Source organism: Citrus clementina, unplaced genomic scaffold (genome assembly GCF_000493195.1).
Source record: "Citrus clementina cultivar Clemenules unplaced genomic scaffold, Citrus_clementina_v1.0 scaffold_6, whole genome shotgun sequence".
Classification (NCBI taxonomy): Eukaryota; Viridiplantae; Streptophyta; class Magnoliopsida; order Sapindales; family Rutaceae; genus Citrus; species Citrus x clementina.
In genome coordinates, this window is record NW_006262139.1 from 1,027,760 (window position 1) to 1,049,287 (window position 21,528).

The 21,528-nt window shown below is 35.7% G+C and overlaps 2 protein-coding genes across 8 annotated transcripts; one reads left to right on the forward strand and one right to left on the reverse strand.

Annotated features, from left to right (window-relative positions):
- Positions 1–7,785: 7,785 nt before the first annotated feature.
- LOC18038309 (probable LRR receptor-like serine/threonine-protein kinase At3g47570) lies at positions 7,786–11,306 on the forward strand. Of its 7 annotated transcripts, none has more exons than XM_024181752.1 (3): positions 7,786–8,179; positions 9,821–10,488; positions 10,586–11,087. In XM_024181752.1, the coding sequence occupies exons 1-3, from the start codon at positions 7,827–7,829 to the stop codon at positions 10,993–10,995; spliced, it is 1,431 nt and encodes a 476-aa protein (XP_024037520.1). In that variant the 5' UTR covers positions 7,786–7,826; the 3' UTR covers positions 10,996–11,087. The 7 variants fall into 7 exon arrangements, with proteins under 7 accessions (XP_024037520.1, XP_024037516.1, XP_024037517.1 ...); XM_024181748.1 differs by adding an exon at positions 11,100–11,306 and having other exon boundaries at positions 8,086–10,488; positions 10,586–11,000; XM_024181749.1 differs by having other exon boundaries at positions 8,086–10,137; positions 10,207–10,488.
- An 823-nt stretch (positions 11,307–12,129) lies between these two features.
- On the reverse strand, positions 12,130–20,193 carry LOC18038059 (pleiotropic drug resistance protein 3). The gene is given in 24 exon segments (XM_024181987.1): positions 12,130–12,396; positions 12,486–12,740; positions 12,861–13,033; positions 13,313–13,539; positions 13,907–14,040; positions 14,105–14,188; positions 14,409–14,699; positions 14,785–15,117; positions 15,227–15,300; positions 15,386–15,520; positions 15,598–15,751; positions 15,933–16,036; positions 16,119–16,279; positions 16,376–16,689; positions 16,834–17,115; positions 17,193–17,497; positions 17,604–17,694; positions 17,783–17,836; positions 18,016–18,092; positions 18,174–18,333; positions 18,565–18,649; positions 19,164–19,249; positions 19,445–19,568; positions 19,811–20,193. Coding segments are annotated over 24 exon segments (4,353 nt in total).
- Between the last annotated feature and the right edge of the window lie 1,335 nt (positions 20,194–21,528).

A 21,528-nucleotide genomic window follows, 5' to 3' on the forward strand; every position in this document is an offset into this window, starting at 1 on the left:
AACCAGTAATCAATCATTAAACATTTAAATCAGATTACTAACCATGGAAATCATATCACAATATCATATAGAATTCACAGATCTGAAAATCATCACCAAACAAGTACCCAGGGAAATAATCTCGTCGTATCCGAACCTCAACGGACAGGCAATGACGTACTATCCGGGTACCGCCACGCCCCGGAGCTACACAGATAGATAGGGAAATACCATCTCATATCTCATCATATCTGTGCATGCATAATCTAGTCCCCAAGGGACAAAAGCGCCTAAGCATACGGCCCAAAGCCTCTGTGTGTACTCAGACGGGCCCCAAAGGCCTGTATCTCATCTGTATCATATGTATTTCAATATATGTCTGTATTTCATATCTGTATCTCTGTAATCATCATACCGCATGCATATGCCCCCAAAAGTCAAAAGCGCCCAAACACACGGCCCAAAGCCTCTATGTGTGTTCAGACGGGCCCCAAAGGTCTCTCATCTCATATCATCTGTATCATTGTATCTGGAGGGAAGGGTATTGTTTAATGATTTCAAAAACAATCATTATACTCATATTCACATACCTCTTAACCATATTTTAAATCATACCACATTTGAATCCACTTTTCTTATCTTTAAAATATTATCATGCTTTATTCAAAGTCGATACGTAAAATCATTACCTAAATATTTTAATAAAATACCAATGCGTAAATAAAATCCATTTCGAGGAAACCATTAAATCATAATATTTAAAATACTTATTTCACAACCATGCATTACCATTATAATTAACTATGAAAATAGGTTTTATATATTCCACTCACAGTGACGGTGTTCACGCTCGGTTATCGTCCACATCCGCGGACCAATTCTCGCTCGCGGATCCTCCTAAATCAAGGAAACGACATAATTATTTTTCGTAAATCGGAATTATGACTAAATTTTATGCAGTAAACTCGAAACAAATATCTATCCATAATTGACAACTCCTGTGTCCGTAAAATTACTAAAATGGCCTTGAGTCCGTAGATCATTAACATGCTCCGAAATCGTAAATCACTGAATTACCCTCGGAATCGTAATTACACCCAATCCTCAATTCTATGAATTACTAACATATCCACAGGCTCAGAAATTACAAAATTGCCCTCATAGTGTGAAATTACCAAAATGCCCTTGCCGGTCAACGGTCACCGGAATTTGGTCAACGCTGGCTAGGAAGCTCAAATCTGAAAGGTCCAATCACACTGAGTTCAATGGTACCGGCGGTGAGCTCCAACGCGCGGCAACGACGCCGAAATCTAGCTCGGCAGCCGTGAATTCCAACAATCGACCGACGGCAAAACAGTAACTCTCGGTGCTTATGGATGGTCGGAAATGGAAGATGGAGTCGTGAGGAAGAAAATCCAACTGGTGGTGTCACCCAAAACCGGCGAAAATCCCGGCGGAGCAAAGTGAAACAGTCTCGGGTTTCAAGCTTCGATTGTCGGTGTTCTGGTTGGTTTTCCACGACGAGGATGGCAAGGGAACGACGGCCGGCTTCTAAGCTTCAGATTGGTACCAAGCTCGACCGAAACGGTGGCCGAAAATGGGAGATATGGTCGGGTCAAGGTCGCGGGTTCCGGGTCGGGTTGTCAGGTCGGGTTGACGACTTTTCTCTCTCACTCTCTCACACACGTGTGGCTTCTGTTTTTGCTCTGTTTTTTCCAGCTTCTTCTTTTGTTTATTAATAAAATCCTTAACCGCCAAAATCCTTAACCGCCTCATTTTATTTTAAATTCACATATGTTACATAGACAATGCTCTTTTTCACTAATTATAATAATTTCCATGTCAATATCTCTCTATCGTGAAGTAATCATACCATTTAGGGTGCGTTTAGAGTAAGATACTATGTTTTTTAAACTATTGCTGCTGTGGAGTAGAACTGAGAAAAAAAGCTGCCGAGCTACCAAAAAACCAATTGCCAAGGTGTTTGAGCTGCTGAGCTACAAAAAAACCAATTGCAAGGTGTTATCAAACACCTTGGCAGCTGGGCTGCTCCCAAACGTACCCTTAGTGTCGAAAGGGTAGTGTCATGCACCACTTAGAAAAAAAAAGCCCGAACGTGACTAATTACAAAGGCAACAGCCAGCTGCTTGCTTTATGATTTCACCTACCTGTTTCACTTGTGTTTGTGAGTCAGTGGCCATATATATATATATATATATATATATATAAATATAATTAGAAGGAATTAAAAGCAGCTCTCATTTTGTGCATCTATTTTCGAAGTGAGGCAAAGAAGGAAAAGAAGAAAAACTGAGAGAAATGGAAGAGAAAAGAAAAGGAAGAAGAAAAGAAAGAAAGGCAGAGTGAAGGAAAAGAAAAATAAACAATTAAGTTACGAGAATTGAAATTGGATAGTTAGAATTATATCCATTGGATTAGTGGGTAATAGATTTATGAAATTTAAGTAGTTATGATTTAATTTACCTCCTAGTATAAGTTTTTATATCAGTTCTAGCAGTTAATTTTTTAACCTTGTATTCTAGAAGAAATCCACGAGTCCAAAGAGCCACAACAGCCCCAATGAACCCTAGAGTAAAACAGGATCTGAGTAGATACTATTATTACTATTATGTACTCCGTAAAGCATTTATGTTTAATATTATGATTTAATATTATGTTATGATTATTTGTACACATATTATATGCTTGATTGAGTCATGAGATGTGATTGTCAATTACCATATATGTACCCTTCCCCATAAACTCTGCGCATGCGTATTGAGAGTTAGGTTATTTTACTCCGTGTGATGTAGTTAAATTCCGCCGGGTATTAAGAGGTTTTTCGCCACTCTACTCGTGCGATGATGATTCCGGCGAGTATTGAGAGTTATTTCCTCTGTACTACTAGAAAAACACTAAATAATGATAGAAATTTAATGACGTATATCGTTGTGTCGTAAATGTATCATGAAAATATGATAGATTCGTGACATATATTCATATGTCCAGAATCTATGAAATATTCATAACTTATAATTTAACCGTCGTAAATAAATGATATATATAAGTCATGCTTAAGTTTTGTGAACTTCCAAGATCTTAAACGGTGCCGTTTAAATTAACGACACCGTTTTGTAAAGCTTAAAACATATCAACACTTTAGCCAAATTTTGGCGAAGTGTTGAATAAATCCCTCTCTCTCGCCTGGCCACTGCAAGCTAAAATCAATCAATTCTTAGCCTCTCTCTATAACATTGTATAGAACCCTAAGCCTAAGTCTCACATTCGCAACCGACGAAGCTGAAAAGGTTCCCTGCATATCAGAACCACAACGAACTACCTCCGGCCCTACGGGCACAAAAAAAATCTTGTATTCTTGCTCTTTAACCTCACTAATTTTTTGTATTATTCCATGTCTTTCACTTTAATAACCCAAAAGCTTCCTTCTGTTTCAATTGAAAGAAAACCCTAGCTTCAACTAAGCGAAAATTTACATATTAAAGCCTAGCTCAAATTCCCTCCTTCAATCGAAATAAAATGCAGCCACAAAGCCCTAATTCACCACAACAACTTATCTCTGTCCGACATTCATTTAAACCCTACCTCACTGTTCAATATCATTCAATACGATTGCAGATGTCGTTTCAACTTGTCATTTAGTTAACACCATCCAGTTCTCTGCGGTAAACCTTAACTCTAATAACTAATCGATTGTGGTAGCACGTTGCTTGTTAGGAGCGGGTATACATTATTTGAATATATGAATTGGGTGATGTTAGTTATTCACCCCGTATTTGTCGTGAATTGAGATTTGTGTATGATGTTTGTAAGATTGCTAAAAAATTCATTTTTTGTATTGTTCCAGTTGAATTTCTTGCTTATGGAAGATAAAACAAAAGTTCAATTTCATGTTGATATAATTTTTCTTTTTCTTCTTTATAGCACGCTCTGGCTCTGGTGCTATGCTTAGTGCAGTTTATGGTTTCAAGATTAGGTTAGGCTTATTTGATGGTGTCGATTCCGTCATTGAGGATTGTTGATCAAATGTGCGTGGTAAGCTCTTCTTATTTTATCTCAGTTTCAATTTTCTTTTCTTATCTGCCTCTGCCTGAAAATGGAAGTGTTTTAATAGTAAGCATAGACTTTGTTTATTTAGTTGATATTTTAATTTTATGTATCAGAATGGAGGTTTATTTTGGGGGAAAAAAGAAATTAAAAAAAAAAAAAACTCTGTTGAAGCTAATTAGTACTACATTTTTTTGGTGGTGTGACCGGAGGTGGAAACAAGGTATGAAAATGTGTTACTAGTAAGGTTGCTGCTTAAGATGAGAATGCCTTCTTTTTGAAAATCCACGGTAGGTGTTATCTAATTATATTTGATGGAATATTAAATGGCTAAAAACTTGTCATACGTTCAAACTTTGTTTGTGTTTAGAAGAATGGTGTTGATTGTATATTCATTTGCTTAGCCTTTTGACAGTTGATTTGGAACAATTTACAAGGTTTTCGAGGGGCTCACAATGGAAGGGATATTGAAGAACTGGTCTAAGATAAAACTTGTGATTATGAAAGATTGGAGTGAGAATATAGATGCTCTTTTTCATCTTTTTGGCAAGGTCAGAGATGAATGGATGGATAAGGATTTGACTACTTGGACTGGTGCTAATAGGTATTTTAAACAAGCTTTTTGAGATAACACTGAGCAAGTTGTACTACTAATTTGCACATGATTATCAAAACTCTTGAAAAATAAAATAAAATAAAATAGTAACTTTTACTTTCATCTTTTGCATAGCAATCAATGTGGTGCTTGTTCTGTGCAAACTTTAAGAATCTATTTAATTATTGGTTAGCATTTGTACTGAAAAAGTTCTTATGATTTACATGTTTTGCAGAAATGCATGAACCTTATATGCTGTTAGGGAGTATAATTATTGCACCTTGAAATTCATTCATTGTTAACTAATTGGCTTCCCTTTGCATAAAGCTGCTTATAAGGCTTGAGTGGACGCCTTTATAGGCATATTAATTGTATTTCTTTATGCATGCCTTTATCATTTAATGGCCAGCTCTCTTTCCTCTTTTGTAATTTGAATAATAGTATGAGCCTTCTTTTTACAAATCTTCAACATTTTTTGCTGTAAATTAATTTGTCTTTCAGATATCTTGGAGGTCGTTGGATTTCTTGTAGGTCTATTTACCAGATTTTAGTATGTTTAAGGTTTTAATTTTGCTTAGACTTTAATTTTTCTGAAAGATTGTAGTATTGGTCCATAAAGTAAGATCATGCTACTTCAAGTTATTTTGAAGTGTTGCTAGTTATAGCCCGACATATCAAATTCCATTTGTTTGGAAATTTTTTGATAGATGTTACAACAGCATATTTTATGACTCTATTTCTTAGTTATGTAAGTTCATTATGTTTAGGTCAGAGGCACTCAGCTATGGGCAATCGATATATACACAGATGACTCCGATCTTGTTGCTGGTATGTGGTTCTATGAATATTTATTCACAATAATTGTCTTTGCCTCACTGTTTTTGTTATATGAGATCTATAATTGATCTTAGGATATTGCTTTCTAGTTCTCATGCACTTAGGTTGCCTTCCCACTGCATCTCCTCTTTCGTCTGCTATTCATGAGTTCGTGCCACAATCTAGGTATTATCTCCGCAAGATTGTGAGTGAATATAATACCTCTAAATTTTCTATATGTGTATTGCTAATGCTGAATAGTATACTGTAGCTCCTGTCATATTCTACTTTGTCTTTGTATATTCTGTTTCATATAAAAATCTTGCACAATGTGGTATAAGACAGCTCCTTTTGCTACCCAGGAGGAAGAAATTCATTCTCAGAGAGTCCTATCTCCCCATATGTAATCGGAGGAATACAAAAATCACACTTCAAACGCAGTGGCATCGAGGCTGCAACCAACAGTCACCATAAGTTTAACCTTTTTCGGCTAATGATTCTAAAACCAAATTGGTGAAGGTATAAATTGTCTTACGTTTCGAGATAACGAAACCCCCAAAAAATTGGGCCCATGGCTTCTCCACCTCGGCACCACATCATCCACGTCAGCATAACATAACTAATTATGTGATATGTCATCACACAAAATTTCAAAATCCAGCCCACACATTCTTCCAGCCCATGAGCACCAACAGCAACACCAATTCTGAAACAAAAGCTTAAAATCTTTTCCACCACTTTCATCCACATCATCATGACATCACTGATAATGTAAGATATCATCACACAAACGCTTAAAATCCAGCGCACACATTCTTTGACGGTGTGATATGTCATGGCACAAAAACGTAAAATCAAGCCGACATATTCTTTCAGCCAGTAAGCATCAATAGCAACGCCATTTTCTACCTTGCAATTTCTGCGAATGCAACCAAATTGAAAAGGTCTAAGTCAAGTCTAGTTTAAATTAAGGGTTAAAAAAAAAAAAAAAGAAGAGAGGTGACTTCCTTGTTTTAAGTCTAAACTTGTCCTACTTTCAAAGCTAGGAGAAGTTCACTGTTGTGTAAAATTTTAATATACTAGTAAGTGCACGAATCTAGAAATAGAACAATGGTAACGAAGTCGAATCCACATGGATTGTTATAAATTAAAAAGTCTAATTTAAATTTAAAATTAATATTAATCTTAACCTAGTTGAGCAAATTGAGTTTTAAGAGAAATTAAACTAATTAAATTAAGAAAATAATTAAAGTAAAGGAGAATTCAATAAGATAAAAATTACCAAGGTTTCAGAATCAACACTATTTAATTAGTAATTATCTAATTATTAATTAATTCTAAATTTTAGAGTGACAACTCGAAATCAATCCATGTCATCTCATGGATATAACAATTAAGTCCAAATAAAATTAATTTTGTGTAAGTTCTTTTTCTGCTTAATAGTATGATATCTAAGCATCTTATGTAAACATATTGAATAACAAAGAGTCAAAGTTTTTATAAGCACTCTGTGTAAATAATTTAATGAAAGACACATAATCAAATATAATCATATATAAATTTTATAGATTCAAGCATAAATTTAGTCAGATATTAATCCTAACAATCATTAATGCATGACAGAATTGGTGAAAATATTTAATAACATCCAACTAATCATGTAAACAAAAATTATAATTATCAAATAATATATATAGGGAATTAATTAAATAAAAATATAATTATTTCATTGAATTATGTTTCATTCTTAATCTCAGTATAAAAAAATTAGCTAAACATACTTAAATTGAGAGAAACAAAATTAATAAAAATTAACCATGGGAATATTGGAGCTCTGTTTCGCGGCTCTTGCTTCCTCTGGCGGCTTCTCTTTATAATTGACCGAATTCTCTTTTTATAATGCAAGTTGACCGAATTCTTCTCTAACTTCAACTATAATTGTAGTAAGCCAAGCAGCCGCCTCTATAGTTAAATCTTTTAAGATTTTTATTCCACGTGATGGCCATAATCTTCTTTGTCTTCATGTGCATAATCTTCACGTGATGGCCATAATCTTCTTTGTCATCATGTGCATGGATGAATTAATTCACTAGCTTTGGTTTCCTTGGCTTCACTTCCACATGCACGTTTTTCTAATTACTTCCAAAATCAATTAATCTTTATGCTTCCAACTTCTTCATGTCTTTTTTATCCATAATCTTCAATTAATTTTTTATTTAACAAAATAATTTAATTAATTAAAATAACTAATAAAAATAACTAACAATTATATAATTAAGGATAAAATTTACATATATATATATATATATATTTTATGCTCATTGCTCACATATAAAGGCAAGCCAAGGAAATTACCTTCTCACTTGTAGAAATGAATACCCACTCTCTTTATTTTCCATCCATGCTTCTTTTTTTCATCACACTGTTGCAAGTTGCAGCCTTTGAAGAGGGAGATCGTGCTGCCTTGCAGGCCTTTAAGTCAATGATTTCTCATGACCCTCAAGGAATCCTCAACTCATGGAATGATTCTCGCCATTTCTGCGAATGGGAGGGCATTACATGTGGTCGCAGGCACAGAAGAGTCACAGCCCTAAACATGAGGTCAAAAGCCTTGCGTGGCTCGTTGTCTCCTTACATTGGCAACCTCAGTTTCCTAAGAGAGATCAACCTTGAGAATAACACAATCCAAGGTGAAATCCCTCGTGAATTTGGGCGTCTGCTCAGGTTAGAAGCTCTGTTTCTTTCAAATAACTCCCTGGCTGGGAAAATTCCAGCCAACTTGTCTTATTGTTCCAGGCTCACAGTACTAGCCTTACCATACAACAAGTTAGTAGGAAGAATTCCATTTGAGTTTGTCTCGCTATACAAACTCAAAAGACTAGCTTTACACAGAAACAGTTTGACAGGAGGAATCCCACCTTTTCTCGGGAATCTATCGTCCCTGGAACTTTTGTCTCTAGGTGCGAATTCTTTTGGAGGAAATATTCCAGATTCATTGGGTCAATTGAAAGAGTTAGAAGCTCTTGGAATTGGCGGAAACAACCTCTCCGGTACAATCCCGCATTCCATTTATAATCTTTCCTTCGTTGAAATATTTTCGGTGCCTCAAAATCAACTTCATGGAAGCCTTCCAACAAGTTTAGGTCTTACTTTTCCGAATCTCAAATACTTCCAAATCGACCAAAACTTCTTCAGTGGATCAATTCCAATATCTCTATCAAATGCTTCCAAACTTGAAGTTTTTCAAATTGGGAAAAACAATTTTTCCGGAAAACTTTCAGTCAATTTTGGGAGCATGAAGAATCTTTCATTCTTAAATTTATATTCTAGTAATTTAGGAAGTGGGGAAAGTGATGAGATGGGGTTTATGAATTCTTTGGCCAACTGTAGCAAATTGCGAGTTCTCCGTTTAGGTGGAAATCAATTTAGAGGAGCATTGCCTCATTCAATAGCTAATTTTTCAAATCAACTTCAAATTTAGGCCCTTAGTTATAATCAGTTATATGGAAGCATCCCTTCAGGAATAGGGAACCTTGTTGACTTATATTTATTAGAGATGGAGGAAAACCAATTTACAGGCGCAATTCCTAAAGAACTGGGTAAACTTCTAAAATTACAGGGCTTGGATTTTAGTGGCAACCATTTGTCAGGGGAAATTCCTTCCACTCTGGGAAACCTTTCGTCATTATTTCAAATTTTCTTAAATAATAACAATTTATCAGGAGTCATTCCTTCTAGTCTGGGAAATTTGGAACGATTGGCATATTTAGAAATGTTCCAAAATGACCTCAGTGGAAATATCCCAGAAGCCATTTTCAGTATATCCTATCTTTCAAATTCATTGAATTTAGCCGAAAACCACTTTGTTGGATCTATACCTCCAAGGATCGGTAATTTGAAAGCTTTGAGGAGTTTTGATGTGTCTAATAATGGCTTATCTGGTGAAATCCCAATTGAACTTGGTCTTTGCTCTAGTCTTGAAGATATTTATCTAGGGGGTAACTTCTTCCACGGATCTATTCCTTCATTTTTCCGAACTTCAAGAGGTATTCGAAAGCTTGATCTTTCGCGGAATAATTTGTCTGGCCAAATTCCATTATTCCTCAAGGCTCTTTCGTTGGAATATCTTAACCTATCCTTCAACAATTTCGAGGGGAAAGTACCAACAAAAGGAATTTTCGCAAATACAAGTGCAATATCAGTTGCAGGTTGTCACAGACTTTGTGGGGGCATACCTGAATTGCAGCTACCTAAATGCACCGAGAACAAATCAAGCAATCAGAGGATCTCTCGAAGCCTAAAAATATTAATCTCAATTGTGAGCATCTTTTTAGGAATAGTGATGGTGTCATTTTTCATTTTCAGTTGGCACAAAAGGAGCAGACCTTCCAGGCAGCCTTCAGAACCAATGATTAGAAAAGCACTTCTAAAGATGTCTTACAAAAGCCTCCTCAAAGCAACTGATGGGTTTTCCTCAACAAACTTGATTGGAGTTGGTAGCTTTGGCTCTGTGTATAAGGGAGTATTTGATGAAGATGGAACTGTTGTTGCAATCAAAGTGATTAACCTCCAACGCCAAGGAGCTTCTAAGAGCTTCATGGCTGAGTGCAAAGCCTTGAAAAATATTCGTCATAAAAATCTTGTCAGGGTCATAACTTCATGCTCAAGTGTTGATTTTCAAGGTAACGACTTTAAAGCTATTGTTTATAAGTACATGCCAAATGGGAGTCTTGAAAAATGGTTGCATCCAGATGCTATTCCACAAAGAGACAGAGAAATTGAAATTCAGAAGCTTACCCTTCTTCAGAGAATAAGCATTGCCATTGATGTGGCTTCAGCACTAGACTATCTTCATCAGCACTGCCAAGAACCAATTCTCCATTGTGATCTAAAGCCAAGTAATATCCTTCTCGATAATGACTTGTCTGCTCACATTGGTGATTTCGGACTATCTAGATTTTATCAAGCAGTCTCAAATCCAACTGTAAGCAGCTCTATTGGAGTAAGGGGAACAATTGGCTATGTAGCCCCAGGTTATAACTTATATTCTAATCCGTAATTTATTTTTTTAGTATTTTAATTTCTTTTTGCAATTCCTAACTTCTTAATAAATCTTATATTGAAGAGCAGAGTATGGCCTTGGAAGTGAGGTGTCAACAAATGGAGATGTTTATAGCTATGGAATATTGTTGTTGGAAATGGTGACAACAAAAAAACCAACAGATGTTATGTTTGAAGGAGGCTTGAATCTTCATAATTTTGCAAGAATGGCCTTGCCGGATCATGTGATGGACATAGTGGATCCAATACTTCTAAACGACGATGAAGTTTTGGTTGGTACTGATAACCATGGGCGAAGTCAAACAAGAACCAACAGTACATTAGAATGTCTCATTTCTATGCTCAGAATTGGAGTTGCTTGTTCAATGGAGTCACCGCAAGATCGAATGAACATCACCAATGTTGTCCATGAGTTTCAATCAGTCAAGAACATTCTCCTTGAACCTAAAACCATGTTCAACAAGCAAACAGATAACTAGATAATGCAATATTCTGCTATAGTTTTTGTCCAAGTGATATAAATTTACATTGTATCTCATGAGATAAATAAAAGGCTCATTACTTTGTTTTATGTTTTTTACAGTCCTAGTCTTATGAATCACAAGGCAACAAAGTTAAAAGCTTCATCCAACAGAAGAAAGTGAAATTTGATCTTAGACGACGAAAACAGGGCTGCCAGAGGAAATAACAATTTTATCACAACTGTATAATTCTATAGGTTTATAATTAAAATTTTGGCGGTATGGAGTATTCCAATTAGAGGCTGGCAATATGATGAACTTTTGTTGTTCACGTTGATTTTGAGCTTTACTAGTTTATTGTGATATCCGTTTGATCATAGTTCGGTGTAGGGACTGTTGGGAACTAGGCAGACCAAACTACCCTTGCTAGGACCATTGAACAGATTTTGCTGATGGCTGATAAAAGTGAAACTTCTCAAGCCTACTGTTTGATGAAAATCCAAAACTGTTTGGTGAAATGCCTCAATGAATGCATAGTGGGGCAGCTAGAGGCGATATCATTTTATCAACCTATGTACTCTTGTGGGTTTCAATTACATTATGTATTCAATCTATGTCCAAAAAAAAAAAAAAATTTCGGATTTTTTATCCTTCGTCTATGAACGTTCTAGCCAACGTCAATATGTGATGATATTACAACGTAGAAACAATGAAGCCAATTTGGACTAGCTCTCTAGACAAATAGTACACGCTTTTAATGTAGATCCAAATATTATATTCGGGGGGTTGAATTTATAGCGATCACAGTAAATAACTCAGGATTTAATGGTGCTGTTGAGTTTGCAGAGGCAGAAGCAATCAGATTTGAAGCCCAAGTTGCAATTGCCTTTGATGACGCAGTCAGAAACTATGAAAATGATAAAGGGCAATGAAAGCAACTCTAAAGAGATCTTTTGGTCAGTTTTCGAAATTCAAGGGGTGATAATAATATTGTAATTGTCCAGCTTATAGAATAGCTAAACTGTGTCCAATTACATATGTGGTCAACTATTTGCTGCAATATTGATCAAGGGTATACATAGATTACAAATGTATAATTTCTAGTTCTAGGAAATATGTGTTGCCACAGTACGCCCTCTCTAAAAATATATTTCACCTTCTAAGAAAGTTCAACTTTCCTATACAATATGCAAAAAGAAAAGCAAGAACAAGAGGGTAGATAATAAGAACGGCAGCCGTAATCGGCAAGCGATCATGGTGAAACCCAAAATAATCTTCTAAGAAGGAAGACAATGATTTTGTTTCACCAAATACAATAATTTCCTTGTCAATATCTCCATATTGTGAAGTAATCATACCATTTAAAGCCCAAGAGGTAGGCATCATATAATACAACCAAATCCACCAATTGGGAATTTTCTGCAGAAAATTAAATATCAAAGTTAATATTCAAAACATTTTGCTAATTATATATATACTCATAGATACACATAAATGTAGTGGCTTACCGGTCCAGGAATCAAAAATCCAGAAAAGAGGTTGAATAATGTATAGAAAACTGTGGATAGAATTGACGCAATCATGAAATTTGGCGTCAATGACACTAGTAGCATTCCCAGATAATTGTAAAACATCATTGTACAAAACATCGCATAGAAATTCCAGAAAACCTTATATGCTGAACCATAATATCCGATCATTGGATAACTGATGATCACATATGCAAGTGCTTGAATAAGTAAATAAGGAATCTCAACTGTCACCTACAAAATCAGTATGCATATCTAAATAAGAAAAATTATCAATAAAAAGAGCACATTACAAGATTCTTTGTGAGTTGAACAAAAAGCCAACATAAAGAATGAAGTAAAATTCATATGTACCTGTGCAAGTGCATAAGCCCATGGAGAGTACATCCCAGCAAATCCTTCACGATACATAACAGTTCTCTCCCTCGCAACATTTGGTATAACTGATGAACAATTGTTTATCCCCAAGAATACCACAGCCAAGTATAATGAACCCACTATATTGTTTATCCCCAACAATGTGATGGGATAGAAACGATACATAAATTTCTACTGCTGATGTGTAGACAAACCATGACAGGTTATCACTAAAGATATGAAGCTAAATGCCCTTCTAAGGTCATACAGAGGAGCAATTGAAAGTCAAAGCATAACCTGTTGATCGAAAGTGCTCAATAAACATTGACGAGGAGCAAGGTCTAATATAAAATATTTAAAAGAACCAAAATGCAGAGAACCCCTGGCACTATTTAACAGAAAATAGTACTTTTTTCCTTGATAAATATATATTTAGCAATGTACTTACATCTTCTGTCCTTGTTCCCAAAAAAGTACACCAAAAAGTAAAGATGATGTAGTCGTGTGCATTATACGCGTTAAATTGTATGAAGGACTTCTCCAGTAAGACAAATGGAGCTTCCACAAGCAAGATTTAAATTGTCCCCAACCATTGCGTGAAAAGCGAGTTGGAAAATGCAGATCTCTTGAACCAGGGGGCGGAGTATTCAATTGCTTTACAAGTTCTTTGTTGTTCCTACAAGCAGTGCAATATCGCCAAATGCAAAAGGCGTAAGTGATTGTCATCCAAGCATACTAACTGCAACACAAGCAAATGAAATTCTACTATTATAGAAATCTGATATTTACCCTCAGTTCTGTGGAAAGGAGATGTTCTCTAACTAAAAGCAAATCTTTCATATCAAAGATTGGCTGCATTATTACTATTGATGAATAGATATACACACACTGCCAACTGGTTGTTAAAATCCTCTTTTGTTGTTCATGAGCATAACAATTAAAAAAATTTATGGCTAGCCTTCTCCAGAGTAATTATAATTTTGTGGTAGTAACACATTCCGAAACTACAACAAAATCTAAGACCCTTTTTTAATTGAACTTACTCATATAAAGCAGATTCCCTGTATATTTGAGAAAAATCTACACCAAGTTCAGCTTCAGCAGATGTGGAAGTGACTTCTAATATCCATGTTGCTGGGTTATAATTTTTTCTAATCTTTGGCACTCCAGAGATACCCTGTCAGTAAAAGTTGTTTAGTCGTCGGTTTTAAATAAAAAATAAAAAATTTGCAAGAACTAACCTCGAAGTGCTCTATGACTTGACTTGAATGCTTTCCTAAAGGTCCACAGTAGATGATGCGCCCACCAATTTTCAAGAGGATCAGCTGAAGATCCAGATAAAATGTTTGTATCAATTCATCGAAACGAGAGTAACTAGATTGTTCAAGCTAAACTAAATCTCTTTCCCCATAAGAAAAGTGACTTGATACGCCAAAACTTGACCATCGAGTATAAAAGTATTGCCAGAATGAAACCAGCATCAACGTTTCACAATCAAATTCTAGTTTTACATTTATATAATAAAGCAAGCTAAAATTGTTTTACCTTATCAAATGCTTCAAATATATCAATACTTGGTTGGTGGATAGTGCATACAATTGTTCTTCCTGTATCAACCACATTTTTCACAGCTCGCATGACAATTGCTGCTGCTCGTGCATCAAGACCAGTTGTAGGTTCATCCATAAAAATTATAGAGGGATTGGCTACAAGTTTGACAGCTATAGTAAGCCGCTTACGTTGCTCAGTTGATAGACCATTAACACCAGGTATGCCAACTAAGGAATCCTTAATTCCATCAAGCTCAATGGTCTCAAGGACTTCATTCACAAATTCCTATTGGAACATGCCATAGAAGCATTAAATATTCATCATCTGAAACCTAAAGCAATCAGTGAACATTAGAGCTACAGAATCTTACAGCTTTAGTTTTTGAGTTGATCTCAGGAGCAAGACGTAGCCAAGCAGAAAATATTACAGATTCTTCGACAGTGATTTGAGGAGAATGTATGTCTGTTTGTTCACAATAACCTGAAACTCTAGCAAATGTTTCTTGAACCTTAGGATACCCACCAATTTTTATTTCCCCCTCAATATAGCCAGTTGTCTTTCTTCCTGCGAGAACATCTAGCAGAGTTGTTTTTCCAGCTCCACTAACACCCATTAATGCTGTTAGAACACCTGGCCTCAATGACCCTGTAACATCATAAAGGAGTCGAAGTTTCTTCTCAGTAAATCCCCGCTCTCTCATTTCCTAATACCAAGGGGGGCAAATTAAAGTCTGTAAAAAGTCTATCTAATGCCTGTAAATGTGCTGCATTGTCCAAGATTATAAACATCACAAGAATGGATAATAAGATTACCAAAGGGGTGTCAATATAGTATTTCAGGTCCTGAAATGCTAGTGTCAAGGGCTCAAAAGGTAAGACCATCTTGCCTGTTGATTAAGATAAGGCATTAGTTGAAATTATGAAGAATGTAAAACATTAAAATGGAAAAAAAAATATGGAAATTGCATTAACCTTTATAAGATTCTTTATTAGTCATAGGAGTACTCCTAGAATGCTCTTTCACAATTTCACCAGAAGTGGAATCTTCACTTACTCGCATCTCGGAAAACTTTTCAAGTGAAATCATGGCACGAGATGACCCAGAAGCTGTATTTGTATCAACTTAGGTACACAAACATAATTAATCTCAAGTTGATACAGGATTACTACAAAGAAGAACTTACTCTTCAAGAAAGTTAAGGCCAAGGTAAAGCCAATGTTAAGAAGTAAGGCAAAGCCAAACAATGCACCAAGTGATATCCAGAAAAGATATCCATCAAAGTTTAGTCCACGGCTTTCAAGTATTTCTTGCCCTATTGTAGTGTTTGTGGGCAGCATCTACAACATAATAAGAAACAAAATTACTTTCTACAAACATTAATAAATAATAAATATCATATGGCAATATGATAAGTTTTGCCAAAACATGAAGTAATAGGAGAAACTTCTCTACCAAGAGTTCTGCACAATGTTGTATTGATTAGCTTAACCAAAAAACTTCTGCTATAAGACACAATACCTTTTGCCACCGAGGAGCAAGAAATTCATTCAAAGAGAGCCCTATCTCCCCATATGTAACAGGAGAAATCCAAAAGCCCCACTTCAACCACACTGGCATCGAGACTGCAACCAATAATCACCATAAGTTTAACAGGCTGATCTGATGATTCTAAAATCAAATTAGAGAAGGTATAAATTGATTTACGTTTCGAGATAACGAAACCCCCAAACAATAACACCAACAGTATCGCAAAACTTCCGGCAGTCATAGCAGCAACCACAGTTTGGAAGACTGATGCCACAAATCGGAACATAGATATTGATGTAAAGTGCACAGCAAAAAGTAGAATGAATTGGCGGAAGAACCTAAAAGACATGAACTATTCTTTATGAGAGGTTTGTATAACGGGATTTAGTGCACCAATAAACACAAAGCTTTCCGCCTTCTCAAATGAAACTCACCTCCAGACCTCTGGGCTGTATCCAATGACATAATAAGTAAGACATGTCCAAGCCAGAGCTTCAACTAAAGAAAGAGGAACTTTCAAAATAGTGGCTGGAATCGCATACGCCCAAGCTGGGTAAAAGCACAACTCTTTCTGTTTATAGAAAACAGCAAGTCTTTGAATCGTCATAGACAACTCAGGAATGCCATCAACAAGAAGAATGACGAGTGCAAAGTACAAGGAACCCATGTAGTAATTTGCATCGAAAACATCAATTTCCATCCGAGTCCGCAGAAAAACAGTCATAGCCATTATTGCAACAATAATAAGCTGCAACAAAAAGATTGTCCACATATTTCAATTTTCTCAGGCCCTTCAATCTAAGAAAGAAAAGATAAGCAGAAATCAAAAGAAGGGGAGAAACAGAGAACAACTGGATAAAGGATGTAATCATGTAAAACTAAAAATGATAACCTGAGTTGTTTTGAAAATATAGAGAAATGAATTTCTCCTCATGAGAAGAAGTTCCCTTGACATGCAAGCCTTGAATAGCTCCCATCTAGAAAGAGAATATACACTAAAGGAAACTGCATTCTTGTGGCTTTTTGATTTATCAGATGCCACTAAAAGTTCCTCATCAAGCTTTTTAACAAGAGGAGATTCCTTGAATTTCTTAGAGAACATATCTACTGAAAAGTAACTGTAGGGAAGTTCAGTATGGAGCCAGTATTGTGCCTGATCTTTTCTGGACAAAACCTGAAAAATAGCAGATCAAATTATGAAAGTACTATCATTTCAGCATGAAAATGAGAACATTTTAAGCTGCAATGCACTTACCTCCTGCAGAAGTCAGCAACCCCTTTCCTTTCAGGACACCTAAAGCCACAATCCTCAAAAAAAGCTAGGACATGATCCCGGGGTCCATGATACACAATCTTTCCTTCGGCCATTAAAATGATGTCATCAAAGAGATCAAAGGTTTCTGGTGCTGGTTGAAGAAGTGAAATCAATGCAGTAGAATCTGTTACATGCACCAGCTGCTGAATACAAGCAATGATCTGATATGCGGTGGAACTATCTAAACCATTAGTTATTTCATCCATAAATAGTGCCTTTGTTGGTCCGACAATCATCTCTCCTACAGATTCAATGGAAAATTGAACCTTATTAGCTCATCAATGCTGATTATAGCTCTTTAAGTTAATATAGAAATTGTATCCCAAGTGGATGATAATCTGTTGAACCTGTAGTAAGCCTCTTCTTCTGACCTCCAGAGATGCCTCTTCTCATGGCATCTCCTACCATTGTGTCAGCACAGACATCAAGTCCAAGGATCTGAAAAGGCGCAGCGACAATGTACAGACGAACTAATAAAGCATTTGCATAGATACAGATCAATTAGAGCTCGGAAAAAGAGAATTACTTTCAATATATAATCTGTTCGAAGGGTTCTTTTTACTCCTTTGGCAGAAATTGCCTGTTACAAAAAAATGGTTAAGAACACTGTAATGATTACATCAAATGGCACACACAACTATATTGTACAGAAAAAGATCTTTACAACTGATGCATTCAATGCCAGATATAATTTTTATAATTTTGCTATACCAACGGGATTCAAAAAATGGACCAAAAATACACCAAGATGTAAAAGACCTTCATGTAGGTGTCTATATCTGGATCGGGAATAATCCCTGCTTCCTTCTCCCTTCTACTGACCTCCATCATAATCTCTGCATAGGCAAAACATTCATATTAATTTAGTTATCATTATTTTTAGCGCTGGTAAGATGGCTACAAGTGCAATCACATACCTTCTCGGCTTCCAACACCCTGACAACGGGCAGAAAAGTCAACAGTTTCCCTCACAGTCATTTCAGCTATGTGAAGGTCATTTTGGCTTATATAAGCTGAAGTTTTCTGGGGGACAAACTCTTCTAGCTTGTGTCCATTATAGGAAAGTTCCCCAGTCACCTTTTGGAGAAAAGAAAAAGATATTACGAGCCACAAATAAGACAGAGTGCCATGAACTTACTAAATCCTAATAATCAAAATCTGTTGCAGTATTATCTTAAGTTTTTCTTCTATATTATAGTTTTCTGGAGATTCAAATTTTAAGTTACAAATTCAAGCCTGCTTGCATTTCATTTACTCTAGATTATCAGAGGTAAATAGGCATGACAAAGCATCAAGAAAGTTTGGAACCTTGAGAGATGGATCAAGATTTCCTGAGAGAGCCTTTAAAAGGGAGCTCTTGCCACATCCTGGGGGGCCAAGCAGAAGAGTCATCCTGCAAAAAATGCAAGCTTATTTTTACTATTGCCAAAGGGCTTGAAATTTAAATGAAAATTTTCTTCCAGAAAGCAGGCTTTATTTATAACTTTTGAAGTCAAACCAAAAAAAAAAAGTCTCTGCTGTTAGAAAGAATCAGGAAATGAAACTGCTCTAAAGCATACATCAACCTGAATATAGGCAAACAAAAATTGGTGGACATAACAAATGATTAACCGAGCAAAATCCACAAATTACCACATGACTTCAGGAGAAAAAATTTTGGAGTAATGGATTAGCTACACTGTTAAAATACTGCACAGCCATCAGATATTATATTGCTTCCATAAGTAGGATATATAAACAAATTCTTACAAGCAAGGTAAATGCATGCGAACACCAAAGCACAAGAAGAAATAGAACTTGAAATACATCAAGAGGATGTAAAATGGTGAAACAATCAGCAAGGTTGACCCTAAAAGGTTTTTGGTTTAATGAATTGAGTTGAGTAGACTGATAAATTCTCTGTGTACCTTCCAGGCTTCAAGATGCCACTAACACGATTAAGAATGTTTATCTTCGCTTCAAGTGACTTGTATCCTGAAAGCTTTGGCAAGACCTGTAAAGCAAGTTTCAACTGGTATCAAATCATTTCTAAGACTAGTAAGCTACAAATAAAAAAGACTCTTTATGTGGACTCAATACTCTCAGTCTGATTTATATAGAAAAACCAGACCAGAAATATATTATATACAACCCTTAAATAAAGACCGAAAATTCTGGTAAGTATTTTCTGAAAGATGAAGAAACTTACAGAAATCATGCCTTTAAAAGAATTCCATAGAGTTGGGAGAGGCTTTCCATGAACAACCTCACACTTGGCTTCCACGCACAAATTTTTATATCTCACCTCTATAGTGGGCAATTTAACGCCAACTCTGCAGAATTGAATTCAGGTTATCCAACAAAATGATGCATTTATGCCGTTGCAGACACAAGAAGAGAAATGTAGGCACCAAACCAACTTTGAATTGGAAAGTAAAATGAAGATATATGTGGAGGACTCTCGCTTATGATGTGACTCAGTAATGTAAGATGATTCTTCGAATCTATGTCTCTGCATACTTTTGCAAATTCATGTAGAAAGATTCATACACATAATTAGTTATAAAAGGCTTACTTGTCCATTCTTTTCCTGATTTTCCGCAACAACTGAAGATTGTCATGCTCAATGTGTTTGATAAGCTTCTCAATGAATACATGCCGTTCAAGTGCTCCAAGCTTGGTAACATCAATCACATGTTTTCCTTGATTATCAACCAGGTTTCTATTGCCGTTTACATCAAACAAAGATGCTTTCAACCGGTCATAAGTAGGTAATCTCTCAATTTCAGCCCACTGCAAGGCATTTTCAACATCAGTATCTTCCCTCCTTGAGCTTATTGCAGAGCTACTTCTGAAACTTGATGTCTGAAGCCTGAATGATGATCTTAGGCTTCTTCCTATCTCAGCCAACTCAATTCTCACCGACTCTATCTCATCAGTACCAATCATCTGAGCCATGTTTACAGATTTGGAAGCCTCAAAATTTAAAAACTAAAAGGCTGGGGGGAGATTTTTATATATACATTTGTAAGCTTATGCTTAAAACACATTATGAGATTCAGCAAGGCTATGCATTATCCGTATACTTAGTATACAAGGAAGTTGAAAATTTAATTGAAGACAAAAGAATTACGGCTCCACAAGTGACAAGAGAATCTAGGGAGTCTCACACAAATTTGACCATCTAAAGTGAGAGTATGTGTGACAAAAGAAAGTGAGTGTATGTGTGACAATTGTTGATCAATCTCAATCCAAAGATTAAAATAAAAATTCTACAGGTATAATTTCAACTTACAATGCAGATAGTGACTTTATTATTCATTCAATGCATACCTCCAATAAAATAAGCTAAGGTCAATGTTCATTATTAAATATATGTCAAGTATTAAGGCCTTTGTTTATTCATGTTTTATATATATATACACCTCTCCATTCTCAGGTCAAACACGCAACTTTTTACTTTCCTGCACAGCAACATACATAGCTGCAGAGTCTCTTTGTTGTTGAAATGGATCAAGATATAAAACATATGAGCACAAATTTTCAGGGACAATCTCCAAGTTCAAAGGAAGAAATTAATGGCAATGAAATAATCATGATACGAGATATGATTCATATAAACACAACCCAGAAGCATGCATAAGTTTAATAATTTATACACATCAATCTACACTATGCTTCAAACTGAAAAACCAGGGGCACCATTTTTCAGTTCAGGTAACACTTTGGAAACAGTTCATGATATACACCATTGTTTTGAGTTTTGGACTCAAATATGATATTCATAATAGCAATAGTTCCAATCTTGCCCATCCCTAGAAGATCAAAGTCAACCATAATCTGCAAAAAATAATTCTGTTTCATTGGTCTCAAAAACAGAAATAAAAAAAAAAAAAAATCAAACAAGTAGGATCACAAGCCGAAGTCAGATACAACGTAACAGCAGAAATTGCTCCAATAAACCTGCTACAAATATATTAAAACTAGAGCAGTTGTCGTCATTGCTGATTACAGAATTTGAAGTATGCTTAATTGACACGATTCCTTTGTACATCCATGTCATAACAAGATAATTTAATCAAGCATGATAAATGCCTTGACATCCAAGAAATTTACAGACAGAAATGTGAAAGGGAGGGCATGAGAGAATCAGCATGATACAGCGCTGAATTCCCTCGTGGCTTATTTCATATTGCTTTCAGCATGAAGAACACTAACAAATTAGCAATTTCGCATAAGCTTCTGTGTCGCAAACTTCTTAAGTCGTCGACACAATGACAGTGAAATCTGATA